The sequence below is a fragment of the Balaenoptera physalus genome (assembly GCF_965194825.1).
Source record: "Balaenoptera physalus genome assembly, chromosome: 2".
NCBI lineage: Eukaryota > Metazoa > Chordata > Mammalia > Artiodactyla > Balaenopteridae > Balaenoptera > Balaenoptera physalus.
The window spans coordinates 121,876,786-121,895,287 of NC_138883.1; the positions used below are offsets into that span (position 1 = coordinate 121,876,786).

General features: G+C 48.6%; 1 protein-coding gene across 6 annotated transcripts in view; it reads left to right on the forward strand.

Annotated features, from left to right (window-relative positions):
* Positions 1–6,854: 6,854 nt before the first annotated feature.
* The window catches only part of TBC1D2B (TBC1 domain family member 2B), an 86,968-nt gene continuing 75,320 nt past the window's right edge, over positions 6,855–18,502 (forward strand). For 2 of the 6 annotated variants that reach the window (XR_014260871.1, XR_014260872.1), the window contains exons 1-2: positions 6,855–7,303; positions 10,775–10,825. Coding sequence is in view for 3 of the 6 variants with exons in the window: in XM_082450782.1 (XP_082306908.1) it covers positions 6,947–7,303; positions 10,775–10,825 (408 nt within the window). In the remaining 3 variants the exon portion in view is untranslated. The remainder of the gene's footprint in view (positions 7,304–10,774; positions 10,826–18,502) is intronic. The other 4 variants (XM_082450782.1, XM_082450784.1, XM_082450783.1 and 1 more) reach the window with 3 other exon arrangements.

Sequence of the window (18,502 nt, forward strand, 5' to 3'; positions counted from 1 at the left end):
TATTGTTGCATCAGCTTCATTTAGTGTTCATAAAAGTTTCATCATATCTGAAAATGGTTTGGAGGTCAGATTGTCTTACCTCACAAGAATCCCCAAGTGTTCAGGAAAACTGCCAACAGACTGTTACCAATTGTCAATTAAATGAATTCTCAAAGCCAAATCATTCCAAAGGAAAATTATAAAAGTAATCATTTCTAAAAAGTTCAAAGTAAAGAAAAATTATATACAGTATTATACATAAGATATATAGAATATTATGTCATATATAATATACACATGTAATGTTAATACTATAGTTATATATAATATAAAATATTAATTAATATTATATTGTATATAATTTTAAAATTTCAAATGTGGCTGTGTCATTAAATTTATTCATTTATTTATTTGCTACATAGTGAGAGGCAGACTCCAAAAGCAAGAGTGCCTCGGGCCTACCAAGGTGTGAAGAATACTGCCAGCCCCACCTACTCCACAGAGTACCCCTGCTCTGGGACTGTGGGCTCCTGACAACCCCGGAGGAAAGGGAACCCACCCCTCAGATCAGAGGCGCTCCCCCGTCGGGTGTACCTCTCAGTTTTAGCAGCAAGAACAAGACGTAAATTTATTTCTCTATAGATTATCTGGCCTCACCAGTGAGTAGTTCTGAGTCCCACGCAAAAATGAAAATCTACAGAATTGCATGCTGTCTGCTCATGAGAACTAAAGAAGGGACGGGTATGTAGGGATCAGTTTAGGGCCCGTTGGGAAGATCAGGGGCCAAGGACCATATGTTGGAACTCTTGTTCTATAGTTTCTTGGAGGCCAGATGGCCGCCACGGGTCCTGGCACACCTGACAGCTTGGACAGCTGCAGCTGCCCCTCCCTTAGTCCTGTCCCCGTCTCCCTCCCCTCACTTCACAGCCGGGAAATGGAGGCCCACAGTAGATCTATAACGATGTTGAGCCCCTATCATGTGCTAAACACTTCAAATACATACATATGATTGCCTTTCCTCTTTATAACAGGTAGACGAGGTAGCATTACTGTCTCCATTTGTCCTCATTGTAAAGATGGGAAACTGAGACTCAGGACTGGAAATGGCCTGCTTGAGACAAAGAGTAAGTCAGTGGCAGGGCTCGGACCAGAACCTGGGTGTCCCAGCCCAGTTCCTAATAAATATGCTGCATCTGCCTTCCATGTCTTTGCTCTTGACATCTCCCCTACCTGGGGCTCCTTTCCTTGCTACTCAAATTCTATAAGTACCTACAAAATGCCCTGAATCAAAATTAATAAATATTTTGTCAATATATTCAAACTTCAAAATACAAAACAAATCTTAAAACGTTCTCCTCTTCACTCCAAGATCGGCTCTTTCTGGGTCTCCTCACTGCCCATTTTCACATCCTGACTGCCTTCTGGGACCTTCCCTCCAAGGTCTTGTCTCCTTATTGCTTTGCTTGCACAAGCACCTTTTAAACTCCTTTGGAAACCCCTTTACCCAACCAGGATGATGTCTAAACCTCTATCATTAGAACAGCATCTCTTCAAGACTTCAATGAAAATGCCCCCACCTCCCAGGCTGGGCCTCACAGTGGAGGCTGCAGTCCTAGCGCTTGTGTGAGCAGGGAGGAAGAATCTGAGCTCAAGTTTGGCTGAGGGAAGGGGATCCTGGGAAGGGGACGGCAAGAGGGCCCCTGGGAAAGGTGAGTGGGGAAGGCAGAAGGGCTTACAGTATCCTGAGCACAGTGCCAGGCCCAGAAACAGGACAGTGACCTGAAAGGACAGGGCCTCTGCAGCTACAGCCCCATTGCCTCCCCTGGGGTCCAGTTCTCACCTGCTCCCTGGGCAATGTGGCTTTCCCTAACTCCTATGCGGGCCTCTCACGCAGCCCCTGCAAGCCTTCCACCCCCCATCAGCTCCCAGGGGCACCCAAGCCTCTACCTATCTGAGCCCTGGCTACCTGGTCCTCGGGGCTGGGAGCTTGCCCAGCACCCCAGATGCCTTCCCTTCAGGAAAGAGAACCACAGGTGTGTAGATTTGCCTGCCAATTTGGTAGGGAAATGAGGCATCCTGGAAGCTGGAGACGGCAAATCTAGGCCGAGAGGGTCCCATTTGGGAGCTCCCCTGTCTGAAGCTCCCCCACCTGCCTAGACCAAGAGCTTCCTGCAGCAGGGGCCAGGCCCACTCCTTTTCAGAGTTTCAGCATCACTCAACACCAGGCGGAGGCAAAGAGCAGAGGCTGGCGATGTTTACTGAATGAATCAGCTACCATTCTGAGGCCTTAACACCCATCAGGGACTGTGTCAAATGCTTTGCATTTGTTATCTCGTTTAAGCCTCACAACAGCTCTAGAAGGTAAATGCTATTATTATGCCCCATTCTATAGATGAGGAAACTGAGGCAACGGGAGGCTGGGTGATCCACCTAATGTCACACAGCCCCTCCTTTATTTGGGAAACCGTCCCCCCCAACTGCCAGAGGGCAGGCAGCGTGGTGCAGGGCTGTGTGGAAGCACGTGGACAGCCCTCTCCCTGGTGGTGGTGGGGTCTCCCTGTGGGAGCTGTTCACCCTGGTCAGTGCAGCCTCTGCTCTGAAGACGGTCTTGCTCTCCCTGTTCCCTCTCCCACCCTCCAGTGCTCCGCCCATTCACAGCTCCGGTACACCAGCCTTGCCCCATGAACTCTAGTCCCCTCTCCATCCAGGCCAACTTCCTCCAGATGTGCTCCGGGTTGAGCAAGGCCCCACCAAGGTTGCACTGTGTCCCGCCCCCACCCCTCACCGAAAATGGAGCCAGCTCTGCCAGTACTCTCTGCCTCAGGCACAGAAGGCCTCCATTGGTGCCATCTGTGTGTGGCAGGGTGGTTAGGGCAGCTTCTCCAGCAGGGCTGGGGAAGATGCAAAGTGGTCATGCTTGCACTGACCAGAGTGGGCTGCCAGGCCTGCAGGATGAGATAGCACCCTGAAGGGAAGGGTTAGGTAGGTTGTAATGGCTGGAAGAATCAAGAGACCTTTGAGCATGGAGGCTCAAAAAAACAGAGCCTCTGCTGGCCTGGGGAGCTATAGGGAGAATGACCACAGGCCCTCACAGCTGTGCCTCATGCCACTGATACATTTCAGAGCAGGTGGGGCAGGGCTCTTGGAGATCACCTTGCCATCCATTCCCTCGTGGAATAGGTGGGAAACTGCAGCCCAGAGAGGGCACAGACACACCGAAGGACACACAGCATATCAGGTGGTAAGGTCTATGTTCCTCTCTGGGCTCCCCACGGGATTGTGGGCTCCTCCTGTGGCAGGTCGGTGTCTTAGTCAGCTCTGTCCCCTGGGGTCTGAGAGATGCAAAGGCAATGTGGCTGGGTGCTTCCTCAGAGGCCTCTCACCCTGTCCTTCTCTGGGGAAACTGGACTAGGATGAGTCACTGGCTCTGTGTTCCCCGGGGTTCGCCCAGAGGCTGGCCATGTGGGACCAAGTTCACTGCTCAAATTTCCTCTTTTTAGTAAACAGCAGCCACTCCCTCCTGGGTTGGCCATTTCCTCCTGGTCGCTGGTTCCTGAGAGGCTCGAGGGGGCAGGGGCTCACATGGGCAGGCAGGGCAGACCCTCTGGCACCAAACTCACCCGTACTGGACATGGGGGAAGCATGCAGGCTGTGTAAAGCTGGCGTCTGACCACAGGACATTGACCTTTAATCTAAGAGACTTTGGAAACTGCAAAATGTCAATAAGCCATCAAAGAAGGGTGCCAAGGAATTAGGAACCACCAGGGGCAGGCCCAGAAGGTCCATGTAGGAGGGCCTGGAGGGGGGTGATCTGGTTAGAAAAGGGTGGAAACTGAAGCTGCATTTGTTTAGCATTTTACACAAAATATAAAAATTTGTCCAAAATAAAGTTGGAGAGAGGTGTTAAGAGAGACGAGATGAAGATTCACTGTCCAGCCCCCTTCAGCTTGTAGCTTTAGGAATGGTGGGTGAGACAATGCAGGATTTGCTCACGAAATAACCAGCATCCCAGGGTGGCCCGGAGAGAACTGGCAGGGCGGGGGTCCTGGGAGAAGTCTGGAGGATCCAGAGGGTGTTGGGGTCTGTCCTGGAGCCTTGGGCCTCTTCTGCTTGCCTCTGCAGAAACGTGGGGCCCTCCAGAGGCCTCTGCTGAGATGTTGCCACTGGCTTTGAGGCCTCCACACTTTGCCTTTCTCATTGGGGTCTCTGGGCTTGTGGCTGAGCAGCCTCCTCAGAGGGCCACATTCTGGGCCTGGCCAGAGCCTGGCAAAGGGCCAGGAGAGTTTAGATATAGTCTTTATCAATAGATAGTGTAGGTGCAGCACCTGGGTCTGCCAGCTTTCAAGGGGCCTAGGAAATGTTTGTAGCCTAAGAAAAAGATAATGGCTGCAAAACCCAAGAAAAAGGGGAAAATCAAAATTAATAAGTATTTCATTAAATGTCTACAAAGTGTAACATTATGTCAACTTCATAGTTATCATAAAAATGTCACTCCCGTTGAAAACAATTTATAGGTTGGGTTTTTTCTCACTCAGCCAGGATTCCCAATAGACATGATGACTGCCAAGATATGGTAGCCAAACGTAAATTAAAATGAATTCCTCGTAGTCAGATACTATCCAGAGCATAATTCTAGAAATTCCTTCAAACATTTTTAGAGCAAAAATTATGTTTATTATGGGATGTGGAGCATTTTAATATGTTTGATATGATATGGGGTGTGGCCTCCATAAGGAAGAGGGGAGGGCCTGCGAGCATGTTAAAATGACAGGGAGAGAGTGGAAGTTCAAGTGCAGGAGGGTCAGGCTTGAGGCCAGCTTGCCCACTGAGAAGCACAGACACCAGCTCTGGGAGGGACGGCAAAGGTCTCTTGTCTAGTACCATTTGCCCAGCCCCGGCCAGCCAGGCCAAACTCTTGCCCAGGGTGGGGGGCTCACTCCTGCCACCCGTGAAGGATGCCTTCCTCCTGCCTAGCAGGTATCTGCCTCCACCAGATACCCCACAGGGCTTAGTTCTATCCTCTCAGTCGACAGTCTCCGGTCACCCCTACTTTTGCACAACTCACTGACAGAGCTGAGGGCGGAGGTGGGCTGTACCCCACTCCTGCCCTGCGGCCTCCCGTATACCTCCTGTGTGTAGCTGTGTACTGCAGTCTCAGTTCTCCCAGATCTTCCCCTTTCCATAGCATTTCCCGGTCACATCCCACCCTGGCTGCCTTCCCCACAAGCCAATTAATCACAGCCCCTCTTGCCCATGGCAAGACCCAAATTAAACATGGTTCCCTCACTCCTGAGGGTGGCCCATCCCATCCCGGCAGTGCATTCTCTGGCCTCCCATGTGTTGGGGCTGCTAGAGCCCCCTCTCTGAACCTGTTGATTTCAAAGGACATCAATGCTAACTGTATAATAATAATAATAATAATAATTGATATACTGAGTGCTTACTATGTAAGCACTTTTACATGATCTTGTAATCCTTACAAGAACAATGGTATGAAGTAGCTACCTATACTGTCCCCATTTTATAGATGAAGAGACTGAGGCTCAGAGAGGTAAAATAACTTGCCCAAAGTCACACCTCTGATCAGTGGCAGAGCTAGGAGACAAATTCCATCAGTCTGCACTCAAAGAGAACCATAGGGCACTAAGGTAGAGGCGTCCTTGCTGTGGCCAGCCAGCCAGATTCTTGACGGGCCCTGGGGAAAGGGGTGGTCATGTGGCAGCTAACATAGAGCCCGTTGCTGGTTGGCTGGCGGGGTAAGCTCACTCTTGTTACCTGTCTCCAAGTAAGCAGTCTAATTTGGTATCCCTGTCCATTTCAGAAAGCTCGATTTTCCACCTGCGTCTGTTAGTGTGTCTGTGTAAAAACATGCAAAACGAAGATGAGATATTGTTTTGATTTGGCCCTTTCACAAACATAGCTATGACCTTCCTTTTTCTTCAAGTAAAGTGAAATTTGTATTCGTTTCTCCCCCACATCTTTCCATGGCTCATTCCCTCACATCATCCAGGTCTCTGCTCCATGTCACCTCCTCAGAGGGGTCCCCCTGACCCTCTGGAACGTAGCCTGCCACTCCTGCCCTACATGCCCCCATCCTCTTACTTTGCTTTTTTGTGAAACAATGGCACTTGCCTCTTGAAGTTATTGTGAGAATTCAAATGAGTTAATATATTAAGCACTGGTAAGTAATACATGCTATTTAAGTGGTAGTCCTTTTTAAAATTTCATCACAGCGTGTATACAACACGGTATATATTTATCTGTCTTCTTTATGTAGTTTGTATTATCTCTCTCCCTTACTAGACTATTATCTCCATGAGGGCAGGTAAATGATTGGCTTGTTCACTGCTGTGTCCTCCAGTGTCTGGAACTGTACCTGGCGCATAGAAGGAGTTCAGTAAATATTTGTTGAAATCGGTGAACGAACTGAGGTCTGGAGAGGTGGGAAGTGCTTTGGCTTTCATTCACGCATTCTATAAACATTTACTGAGCACCCACTCAGCGCCAAGCAATAGGCTCTCTCATTTTTGTAATACTAGCCTGTGAATCTGGCAGGGCAAAGATTTAAAAATAAAGTTTTGTACTGAGGTATAATTTACATAGAGTGAAATGTACAGTTTTAAGGGGACCCCTGATGAATTTTGAGAAATGCGTGTTCCAAGTAACCCACACTCCCTTAAAGAAATAGAACAATGTTTCAGCCCGGCAGCGCGAGGTTTTGAGCCCCAGGTTACACAAAGGAACAGAGGGCAGGGGTGACTCTTCCGGACCAGGCTCTGGGGCGCCCGCGGGGCCGCTCCGGGTGCGGGCCGGCGCTCCCGGGGGCGGGCGGGGGCGGGACTACAAGTCCCAGGCTGCTTTGCGCGCCCGCCAGCCGTGCGGAGCGGCGGGGTTGAAGGGAGGGGGCTCAGCGGCGGCGCCGAGGCGCTGGGGGCCGCGGCGCTGGCGGTTGGAGCGCGGGCTGGCGATGCTGGGGCCCGGGGCCCGGGCGGAGGAGGGTAGCATTGGCGAGGGCGCGGCCCCGGGGGCCGCGGCGGAGCCTGGGGCAGGGCCGGGGCGGGAGCCAGCGCGGCTGTGCGGCTACCTGCAGAAGCTGTCGGGCAAGGGCCCGCTGCGCGGCTACCGCAGCCGCTGGTTCGTGTTCGACGCGCGCCGTTGCTACCTCTACTATTTCAAGAACCCGCAGGACGCGCTGCCCCTCGGCCACCTGGACATCGCGGACGCCTGCTTCAGCTACACGGGCCCCGACGAGGCGGCCGAGCCCGGCGCGGAGCCGCCCGCTCACTTCCAGGTGCACAGCGCGGGAGCCGTCACGGTGCTCAAGGTGGGACAGCGCGCCCCGCAGCCCCGCACCTGCCTCCCGGGAACACGCCCACACGCCCTTACCCTGCTCCCCCTGCCTAGCCTCTGGGGCTGCCCCCAATGCCCAGCTCAGCCTAGCTCCTCTCACCATCGAACTTTTTGCATACCCTCCTTTCTCTAAAGCCCTTCTGCCTTTCTTTCCCCACTTCTTTCTCAGACTCTGTCCCCGTCCCCATCTCAAGCCCTTTACCTGGGTTTAGGCCAGAGTGGCTGGGGGCTACTCAATCTCTTGACCCGTTATCTCCCTCTGTGCCTTGCCTCGGGCCCTTCTCTGTCCACCTCCCTTCCCCTCCCCACCCCTCTCCTGTGGATGTTCTGTGTAACCCTCCCAGGCATTCATTACTGTAGGCTTCCTGCCCTTGGGTAAGTTATTACCCTCTTCAGCTGCCTCTTCTGTAAAATGGGGATAGCAGTAGTATCTACTTCGTGGGGGTGTTGGAATTACATGAAATATACTCTAACCTCTCCTAAGTGTTACTGCATTCATGGCTATAGACCGAGAGAGTCAGAGTTGGCAGGGCCCTTAAAGATAATCCACTGCAGTCTCCTCCAGAGTGGGCAGAGACACTCCAGCTAAGGTCACACAGACAGTAAGTAGCAGAGCCTGTTTGCTTGCTCTGTATTTTGGCTGGGAGAGGAGGGAAAGGTTTGCTTCAACCAGTTCTGCCTTGCCCATTTGAGGCTTCCTTAATCTTTTTTCTACACAGTGTGTAGAAGCATGGGACTAGAGTCAGAAGTCCTGATCCTGGTGCTGAGAAGCCTTCCCTGCCCCTGGGGGGGTCCCATCATCTCCTAGGGGCCCTCCTGCTTCCGGCACCTGGGTGTCTGGGCCCTGGCCTGGAGTCGGGTCTCTCTCCCAGCCTCCTTCCCTGCCTGGTTCCTGTGAGCCTCCACCCTCACTCCGCTCTCGCTTCTCTTCCGTATTACAAGCTGGGCTTTCTCCAGAGCAGCAGGGCTGGGCTGGGATGTATGAAAACTCTGCAAAGCTGGCCAAGTGGAGAGCAGAGTGGGCTGAGCCTGACGCCCTTGGCCTTGTGAGCACAGGGCTGTTCCCAGGATCTCCGAAGCCAGCAACAGTTGGAGTTGCTCCCCAGGTCGTTTTTAGAGCTTTGTCAGCTCAGTTCTTGCTGCTTCAGGCAGAGTCTGATTACTGTGTTCTTTTAGGCTCTTCCATCCCTTCTTTAAGTGGGTGCAGACAACCTTTTTCTCCAAAGGAAGCCAAGCAGAGTTGCAGTTCAACTCGGGCTTACTTAGAAAGCATTTGTATAAACTTGGGCCTGATCTGAGCGAGTACACAGGGACTTTTGCCAAAGAAAGGCTTGTCCTCACTGTATATATGGACTGTCCTTGTGTACAGCTGAATTTCCTGTGGAATTGTTTGTTAAAACAGAAAATAGAGCATCCTGTTTCAGATTTTCTCAAATGACTTTGGAGCCCTCCATCAGGTTTTTTCATAAAAATTTTTTCAATGATGGAGGTATCTACATAAGTGGGGCTACAAGATGCAGTGTCAGGAGTGTGGCTTTAGAGTTGAATTGACTTGAACTTGTGACCTGAATCTGCCACTCACATGTGTTGAGCAAATTATACCACCTCTCTGTCCCAGTTTCCTCTTCAGTCTAATGGGAATCTTACCTTCCTCATTGGTTAGTTTTGAGAATTCTGGAAAATAGCTGGCACAGAGTAGGCACTACATGGCAGCCATATGAAACAGCAAGTAGTGTCTTTGGCCAATTATGTAGTACATTCATATAACGGAATATTATGCAGCAGTGAACATAAAGGAATGAGAGCTATAGGTGTCAACATGGATGACTCTCATAAACATAAAATTGAGAAAGAAAAACAAAGTTACACGTTGATTGCATACAGAGGTACCATTTATGTAAAGACTAAGAAGATCATGCAAACGCATATGCTGCATGGGGAGTGCGAGAGCTGTGTGGGCGTGATGAGCCCTGGATTCAGGATGGTGGTTCCCACTTGGGGAGAGAGGGGAGCGTGAGTGGGAATGGGTGCCCAGGGGGGTTCTAGTGTCTTTGCAGTGTTTTATTTCTAGCACTGGGTGGTGTTTGTTATATTATTCTATCTTTTTGTATGTTCAGAATATTTCTTTAAAAAAAAAAGGAAGTTGATTTTCATGTAGGTTACTGACTATGGAATATTTTGGTATGTAAAGTTGAATTAGTCACAGAATAAGACAGCATGCCGGAGACAAAGGGTTTGCTTTATAAAAACAATGGAAATGGAAACACAGGCAAGGCTTTTCAAAGGAAGGGAGCAGTCAAAATGTAAGGTTTCAGAGTAGGGGTGTGTTTTAGGAAGGATTTTTAAAATTTTAATTTAAATTTAAATTTTTTAATTTCTAAAAAGTTTTATTTTTGGCTGCGTTGTGTCTTCGTTGTTGCGTGGGGGCTTTCTCTAGTTGCGGCGAGTGGGGGATACTCTTCGTTGCGGTGCACGGGCTTCTCATTGTGGTGGCTTCTCTTGTCGCGGAGTACGGGCTCTAGGTGCGCGGGCTTCAGTAGTTGTGGTGTGTGGGCTCAGTAGTCGTGACTTGCGGGCTCTAGAGCGCAGGCTCAGTAGTTGTGGCGCACAGGCTTAGTTGCTCTGAGGCATGTGGGATCTTACCGGACCAGGGCTCGAACCCGTGTCCCCTGCATTGGCAGGCGGATTCTTAACCACTGCACCACCAGGGAAGCCCCAAGAAGGATGAATTTTATTGTACAGTAATTCCTTCTGAATTGTGGGAGTAAAAATTTTATGGTGGTAAAAGTGGAAATTAGCAATTTATCTTCCTTTTCACCTTTCAGATCTAAGAACTGACTCCCATAAGCTTGAATGCTTCCCTTTAGGGCTGCTTAGCGGTAGGGCAGACCCTGATTTCTAAGGGGGATTGTAGGTTAGTGAGGATTAAACCCTGCTCAAGCTTCAGCTAGTTGTATATAATTTTATAGATACCATTTCTTTTGACGGGTTAAAAAGAAAAAAAAATCAGCAATTTGCTTATTGTATTATCATATGGCTCTTATTTTAAAGTGACTTTCTGCCTTCTCTGGAGGAGCTGTGGTTTTGTTGAAGTTTTCCAAAATGTTTTACTGCTTGAGTCTTAATGAAAGCTGGTATTGGAATTTCTTGGTAAAATTTTCTATTCATAAACTCAGGGATGTGGGCCTTATTTTACAGATGAGGGAATGGAGGCCGGAGAGGGGATGTGATTTGTCTGAGATGTTGAGGATAGACTCAGATGCTCTTGGCTAGTAGAGACTCTGGGAACAGTGAGTGTCCAAAATGCCAGGTATCTAATTCTATTATCAGTTTTGACAAGTCTCCCTTTTTTTTTTTTTTTTACTTTGGATTTCAGTGGTTTGGGATTAGATAAGATGTAGTGGTTTTTCCCTTACTGCATTTGATTTCTGTCCTTTTCATGCAGAATGAAAGCACCAGGAACATTTTACCTACCGATTCTTTACCAGGATGTATGGTAACTGTTACTAGACATTTGGAAACTGCTACAACAGACAGAAACTGATGCTTCCTGTGTGTGTGTGTGTGTGTGTGTGTAGAGGTGCTGGAGGCTTCTCACTGAGCTTTCCTGGGATCTGAGGCACAGGAGACCGTTCTGGAGTGAGCTGGCACTTAGGGAAGAGAGAGCATGTGACTGACTGGGGGTAAAGCTTGAATGACCCTGCTCTGCCAGATCTCCACAGTCCCCGGAGCAAGGAGCGTCATCAGACTGTCAGCAGATGCACTCTGCTCCCTCTCCTCCCTTTCTTGAAGGCATATGGTGCACAAATGGACATGTGTGTTGGTTTCTGAGTCGCATGTCACGGAACAATCATGCATCCCTATTCTTAACCCACTTTTGTGGGAAGGATGCACATTCTCTGGTGTTGAAACTGCTCTCAGCTTAATGACAAACATTTGCTAGCTTGGGTAATCATAGTGTGTGCAGTACAAAATAGATGTGGTGAACCAGCCTTCTTGGCTAAATGGTTCTGCTAAGCTGTTCTTCCCTGGGGCGTCCGCTCAGGGGTCTTGAAATGTTATTTAAATCTTTTATCGAGACATGACTTTCCATGGATTTTTCATGGTTTCCCAATGAGTAAGTTCCTTAAAGGCAGGTATAGTCTCACAGGTGTGATGTCGCAGTGGCTTTCTGTCTCCCACTGTCTGTCACACAGGCCTCATGGTAGTGTGGCCTCCACACTGTTTCCTGCTCAGGAGGCCCCAAGCACTGCTGTTTGCATCCTTGCCCTCCCAGAACAGCACCTGCACAAAGTAGGTGCCCAGGCAGACGTTTGTTGAACGAATGAGTAGAAGGTCATTACCCAGTAGGCACTGGTTTTGGTGTGAGCTCCAACCCTTTAGAAGTGATCAGCCAGAATTCTCAAATGTATTAAATGACATTCTCACCACATGTCATGGAGGTGCCTGCCATTCAAGGAATGCCCAGTAAATATGACAGGCATCAGGGGTTCAAAAGAGGGATTACCGTCGGTCCTTAATTTTCAGGTCTCTTGTATTTCATGCCCACAGTCTTGACTCTGAGGACACTGTTGTAGCAGTGGGTAAATGTTTCATGTAAAAGACCATGCAGTAAATATCTTAGGTCTTGCACCAGTGCCATCTCTGTGACTGCTCTGCTCTGCTGTTATAGTACAGAAACAACTGTAGACTGAGTGTAGCTGTGTTCCCATAATTTTTTGTTTATGGATTCTGGAATTTGAATTTCACGTAAGTTTCACACATCACAAAATACTGTTCTTTTGGGTTTTTTTTTTCAGCCATCTGAAAACATAGAGACCATTCTTGGCTTGTAGCTGTGTAAAAATAGGCAGTAGGCTGGATATGGCCCTCAGGCTGTAGTTCCCTGGCTCTGGTGTTTTAGGAAGGCCTGGACACTTCTCATTCATTCTGTCACTTACCCATTCTGTGTGCTTAGGCACTGGGGGTATAGACTGAACAAGGTGAACATAGTGCCTGTCCTTGGGGAGCTTTCTGTGTAGCCCAGAGACAGACGTTAATAAAAACAAAACCAACACCAACCAGTGCTGGGAAGTTTAAAAGGAAAGAGATGGGATGCATGTATAATAGGGGGTCCTAATTTAGTTTGGCAGGAGGAGGGCTAGGGAAGACTTCCTGAGGAAGTGACATTTGAGCTGAGGCATAAAGGGCACATTGGTGTTGACTGGAGAAATGGAGAGGGGAATAGAGTGTTCTAGGGAGAGGAAATGGCAGGCGCAGAGCCCCTTAGGTGTGTAGGGGACTCAAGGAATGCCCGATGGCAGCTGGGGTGGAGGGGAGGGCCTTGGGGCCCGAGGTGTAGGAATCAGCAAAGAATTCTCAGCAGGGCTTAACAAATAGTTGGGTTTTTTTTTTTCCTCCCAAACTGATGGTTGGGTTATATCCAGTATTTTCATCTAATTATGTTGGAGGATTGTCTTGTCTTGTGTTTTAAGAGTTGAAATATTAATATGTTACCCGCTGGAAAACAGGTTTTAAAGTTGACAAATGCAGAGTTGAAGATCTTGTGGTCCATTGCCTCTTAAGCACCATTGTTTCTGAGCAGGGGTTGCTGGCTCGGGGGCTGTGTGGCTACAGCCTGCCCCACCCCTCTCGGTGGACTGCCTTTCCCAAAGCATTCCTCATGGCCACCTTCCCTGACTTCTCTCATGCCCCACTTGCTTTGCTCATATGCGTGTTACCAGTTTTCTTCCCCTTTGGAGGAAACCGTTGCTTGAGAAATGGAGGGAGGGGTCTCATGCATTCAGGGTTGAGACGTGAACACCAGCTCTCCCATCTCACTGAGGCTTCTGAGGGGTGGACGGCTCTCCTTGTTCAGGTGCCTGCATCCATCATCAGCCTTCCCATCTCTGGGCAGAACAAAATATAGATAATAACCCTCTTTCCAAAGAAAGAAAAGAACCCCATTGTTGTAGAAATGACTCTCCGGTTGGTGGAGTGGAAGGGGTTTTGATTAGGAATTTTCAGTTCTTTTAGAGATTTATGTAGTAGGGTCTTCATGACATTTGAGTGGGTGTTTAGCTACATCCCGGCAGGCCCAGTCCTCAGTGGATTTTGTTCACTTTCACAGAGTGAATGCAATATGGAATGGTGAATTAGGAAGTAGTGATGCTTCTAACTAGTGTTCTGCTAACTACTCTTCTCGGGAACTCGGTGAAGTGAACGTGCCGGGCACGTGTATGTGCGAGGCCTTCAGGGGCAGGAGGCTGAGGTGGTCCCTGGAGAGGCTGCAGGTTTCGTGATCACCCAATAAACAGTAGCTCACCAAGCTGCACAGGAAACCCCGAATGGACGGATTCAGGGTGATGTTGCTCCCTAAAATGGGTCTAGTCCTGTTCCGGTTTTTGAGCATCTGATGCCATGTCCTACTAGAACCCAACTCCCTGCGGGCAGAGTTTTGTCCCTGGTTCACCGCTTCAGCCTTAATGCTTAGCAGAGTGTCAGGCACGGACTAATATGCTCTGTATATACTGGGTAGCTGAATGAATACTTCATACCCTCATGTCCTCTTGGGGTGGGTGTGTGGTATGCTCTTCTTGCACGGTCAGAAGGAGATTTGCAGTGTCCATTTCTTTCTTTAGCAAATATATTTGAGCACCCACCACGTTGTAAGCATTATGCGTTTTCTGTATATACAGCAGTGAAAATGTTCCATTCATTTCAGAAACTACAGTGTTAAGACTTTAAAAATAGATTAGCACCTGATGGCTTTGAAAAAAACTTTGGAGAGAAACCATTTTTGTCTGTAGTATTCAGAGTTGGGAGTAAATATCAAATGTCTGCAAGTTTTTTGATCCTGAGGGAGGTCTGGCATCTTTCCATAGTAAATAAAGAGGGGGGCAGGGAATCCTGAATGTAAAGTACTGATTTGGATATCACCCAGAGCCAGAAATCTGTGGTTTGTACAATAATTTCTGTGGGCATTGTGGAATTGGGAAGATCTGTATGACTGATCACCAAGAAGAGCTCCCTGGAGAAATGGGCTGGGGAGTTGGTTAGGTTTTGGTATAATTGTATAGCTGTTCAAAGGTTTAGTTCCTTTAGGATCAACAAGAAGTGTTCCCAGTCTGATGGGAATCAGCATCTTTTTCATGAGTTTGCATGCTTGGCCATTGCTTAACTTCTTCTGACTGATTGTGTGGGAAAACTGGAATCTGGGGGAGAAGGGGACATTCAGGAGCTGAGATCCTTTGGCCTCCTCTCTGGCCCTTTCCAGGGCCAGCCGTCCTGGAAAGAGCAGACTTCCTTTGAGCAGTCTGCCCTCAGGCGAGAACTTGTCTGGGTGTCGGATGGCAGGCCTGGCGGTGGACTGGAGGCGGACAGGCCAGTGTTAACAGAGATGTTGATCTTGGATTACAGGAATTATTTCTAGGCAGCGAGCCCAGTTTTCATTTCCCTTTCCAGCTCTGTGATGTCCAGGGGAGACTGTGCTTGCAGAGAAGGAGCCTGTGTTTGGAAATCTGATGCGGCCAGCCAGCCATTCACCTAACAGTCTTGGTTGGGCAAGGCCGTGATGGACATCTAGCGGGAGTCAGGTGTTGTCTCTGGCCTCTCAGAGCTGTCCTGTTCTGGGGTGTCATTAGGGCATTGTCATCAAGTGGCTCTGTGAGGTGGAGGAAGTCATTTGGTGTTTTTGTTCCAAGGGTCATTGTCCCTGAGTCAGAACTGATGAGACCCTCAGATGAGCCCGCCCTGCCCCTTGTGTGATAGAGTGAGAAACAGAGTCCCACAGCTAGTTAGCGGCAGCTCTGGCACTAAAACCTCCCCCAGACACCTGAGTGATATTTAGCCATTTTAAACCTAGCAGTTTGATGCTATTTGCCATCTTACTCCCTTAGTAGGAAATTAGGCTTATTCTTGTTTTTAGTTGTTGTACACAGATTCTGAAATTGTACATTTACCTCTTTGGTGCTGCAGCATAGATGTAAGATGTTCAAGTCACATGAAGATTGGAAATTAACAGTATAGATGATAAACTTCCAGTGGGGGTTGGTTGATTATAGATATTAGTGGTGTTTCCCTGGCAGGACTAGACCTGCACATCCCTGTTCAGGAGCCTTCTCTTTGGAGGTGTGCAGAGGAAAACTGACCCTTGGTGTGATTTCTCTTGCTGCTCTGTAAGCCATGCCCTCTAGCTTCAGAAGTGAACCAGTTTTGGGGCTTCCCAGGTGGCACGGTGGTTAAGAATCCGCCTGCCAATGCAGGGGACACGGGTTCGAGCCCTGGTCCTGGAAGATCCCGTGTGCCGCGGAGCAGCTAAGCCCATGCGCCACAACTACTGAGCCTGCGCTCTAGAGCTCGCGAGCCACAACTGCTGAAGCCCGCGTGCCTAGAGCCTGTGCTCTGCAACAAGAGAAGCCACCACAATGAGAAGCCCGTGTACCACAACGAAGAGTAGCCCCCGCTCGCCACAACTAGAGAAAAGCCCGCGCACAGCAACGAAGACCCAACGCAGCCAAACATAAATAAATTAAATAAATAAATTAAAAAAAAAAAAGAAGTGAACCAGTTTTTTAAGCTTCACAGTTTACACAGCTCTCTCACATATACTATCCCAGAGGTAACATGATGATAAGGCTATCTTTCATTTCTGTCCTTTAAAGGGAAGCATCTCCTTGAGAATTGTGGTTCTCAGATTGGTGTGGGGAAGGAGCCTCCTGGGATCCTGTTAACATGCAGGTTGTGGGGTTCCCCCCTAGAGATTCTGGTTCGGTTGGTAGGCCAGGGTGGACCTCAGGAATCTGCATCCTTATCCATTGTGCCGACCCTTCTGCTGCAGACCTTTGTGGTCCTCTCTTTGAGAAACACCACTCTCCACCAGATCATGAATAACTGCTCTCTTTGACTGTGAAGTAAAGACTGGCCCTATTTGAGGGTGGTTTTCTAAGCAGACTAGAAATAACTAAACTGCGTGGGTGAAGACCAGTGAAGTGTGAGCCATTTATCCTTAGGTTGACACTCTGTGGTTTATATCTGCTACCTTCTTTGCATTCTGAGTTTCTGTGCTCCAGAGCAATGGTTTGGGGCCTGTGACTCCCTCATCGCAATGGCCCTGAAGTTTCTGTCTCCCGAGCTGATCACTCAGTCACTGGCACAGCACCACATGCCAGTGTTCCTCCAGGGCCGTTCAGAGGGAAGCTCCTGGAGGGCGATAGTGTTCGCTTGCCATCCTTAGGGTGATTCTGGGAGAGTGAGTTTTAATGATTACCACCACCAAACAGCTGATAAGGACTTTTAGAGCCCCCAGCTTTTCACCCAGAGAGGGGTGAATAACCGATTGATATAGGAGAACCATCTGGCACTTTCTGGAGGTACCAGCTCTATCTTAAAAGACTGTTAGAAATCAACATGCTTCCCAAACACTCCTGTAAATTCACTGAAAGGTTAGGCAGATTTCTGGTACCAGGCTCCCATGTTCCTCCTAATCTCTGATGGGCGGTGCCTGGGAATCTGCTGCTCCCAAACCCGAGTTCATAAAACTTCATATTAAGTCAGTCATTCCTGTGTCCTACTTTTAAGTTAAAAACCATCAAGCCAGAACATTGCAGTGTTGCATGGTGTGTGGAAGCCATCGCAGACAGAGGTGGCGTGGGGCTCTCCACCAGTCTGCTGGCTGTTGCTGCAGGAGTTTTTATTTATCCTGAGCTCATAAAACCCTGGCGCTCTCTTTATTGTGCAATGGCAGAGCTGATAGGGAGACATAGGAATGTAGCCCTGTGGTCACTCGGAGGCCGCGTGCTCCCCTTCCCTCTGAAACAGAAAGCGTTTTGACAGGCTTCCACACTTCCTGCAGGGAAGAGCAGGCCCAGAGAGTGGCCTTGGCCTTGCCCTTGCCTTGGTGAGATCTGTCATCTAGGCCAGGCCCCTCACAAGCCCAGTCCTCTTTATTGCCCTCTTTTCTAGAACACGCATTTGCTTGTCTTTGTTCTGTTTGTAGTCTTCTCCTCGTCCCTTGCCCTTAGTTTGTAATCTCCATTAAATTGTTAGAGATGGGTTTAAGGAGTGGCTGATCTCTCAAGGTGTTTGCTTTTTAAAAGAAGATGCTTGAGTATCAGAGATGGCAAAACTCCTCAGACTGCTGCCTCCCAGAATGGGTGAGAAGTGGGGCACCTTTCCGAGGAGAGACTGCCCCCCACTGCCAACCGTCCAGGGAAAGTGACGGCGGGGGAGGTCTAGGTTCTTGCTCAGCCTTTGAAAAGGATTTAGATGAGAATTCATGTAATTATTTTGCAAAATAAGTTATATGAAAATGCTGACTTCAGGATAGCCATTCAAAAAGACAAATAAGAACGTATCGTGTTCGTTAGAGGAATGGAGGTCTGTACGATTGCACTCCATTTTCCGAGGAGCCAGGAGATCCAGTATTATTTCCCTTCTCGGCATCTGTCACTGGGCTGAAACAGAAGATTTCAAAACTTTCCCAAGGAAAAATTACTTTTTTTTTCATTGGTACTGGGCCAGATCCCTTGAGATTGTTTCCAGGCGCATGGTTTTGAAATGTTCAGAAGAATATTTGGAACCTAAAGTTATTTATCAGATATGGGGTTGTAGTCTGTTTTTCATCTGAGTTTTGTTTTGTATTATCAGGCTGTTTACAATGTTCTTGTGCTTTTTATTGCTTATGGAAGAAGTACCTTGGAAATCCAGATATCCTTCTTTCTTTCTTTGTTTGGCCACGCCTTGGGGCTTGTGGTGTCTTAGTTCCCTGACCAGGAATTGAACCCAGGCTACAGCAGTGAAAGCACCCAGTCTTAACCACTGAACTGCCAGGGAATCCCCCAGATATCCTTCTTTAGATTTAAGAAACGAAAATTCCTTCATTATGAACAGGCATTGCATCCTTTTAAGATATGACTGACTCAAACTATGCATGCAGTTTAAATTGCTTTCTATGATGTGTGCAAACTTAGCCCATCTGTATTCTCTTCTTGTGGCTCTCTCGTGACCGTTGGTTATTCTGTTCTTCTGGCTTATAAACATGGTAGGCACTGACACTTTGGGGAGGAGCCCAGAGTTCACACCCTAAGTGGGTGACTGAAGTGCTCTGTCATCACCATATAGCATGATTGGTTCTGTAAGGGATGTCGGATGGCCTCATAGATGGGATGTTTGAACTGGGTCTTGAGGGGTGAGT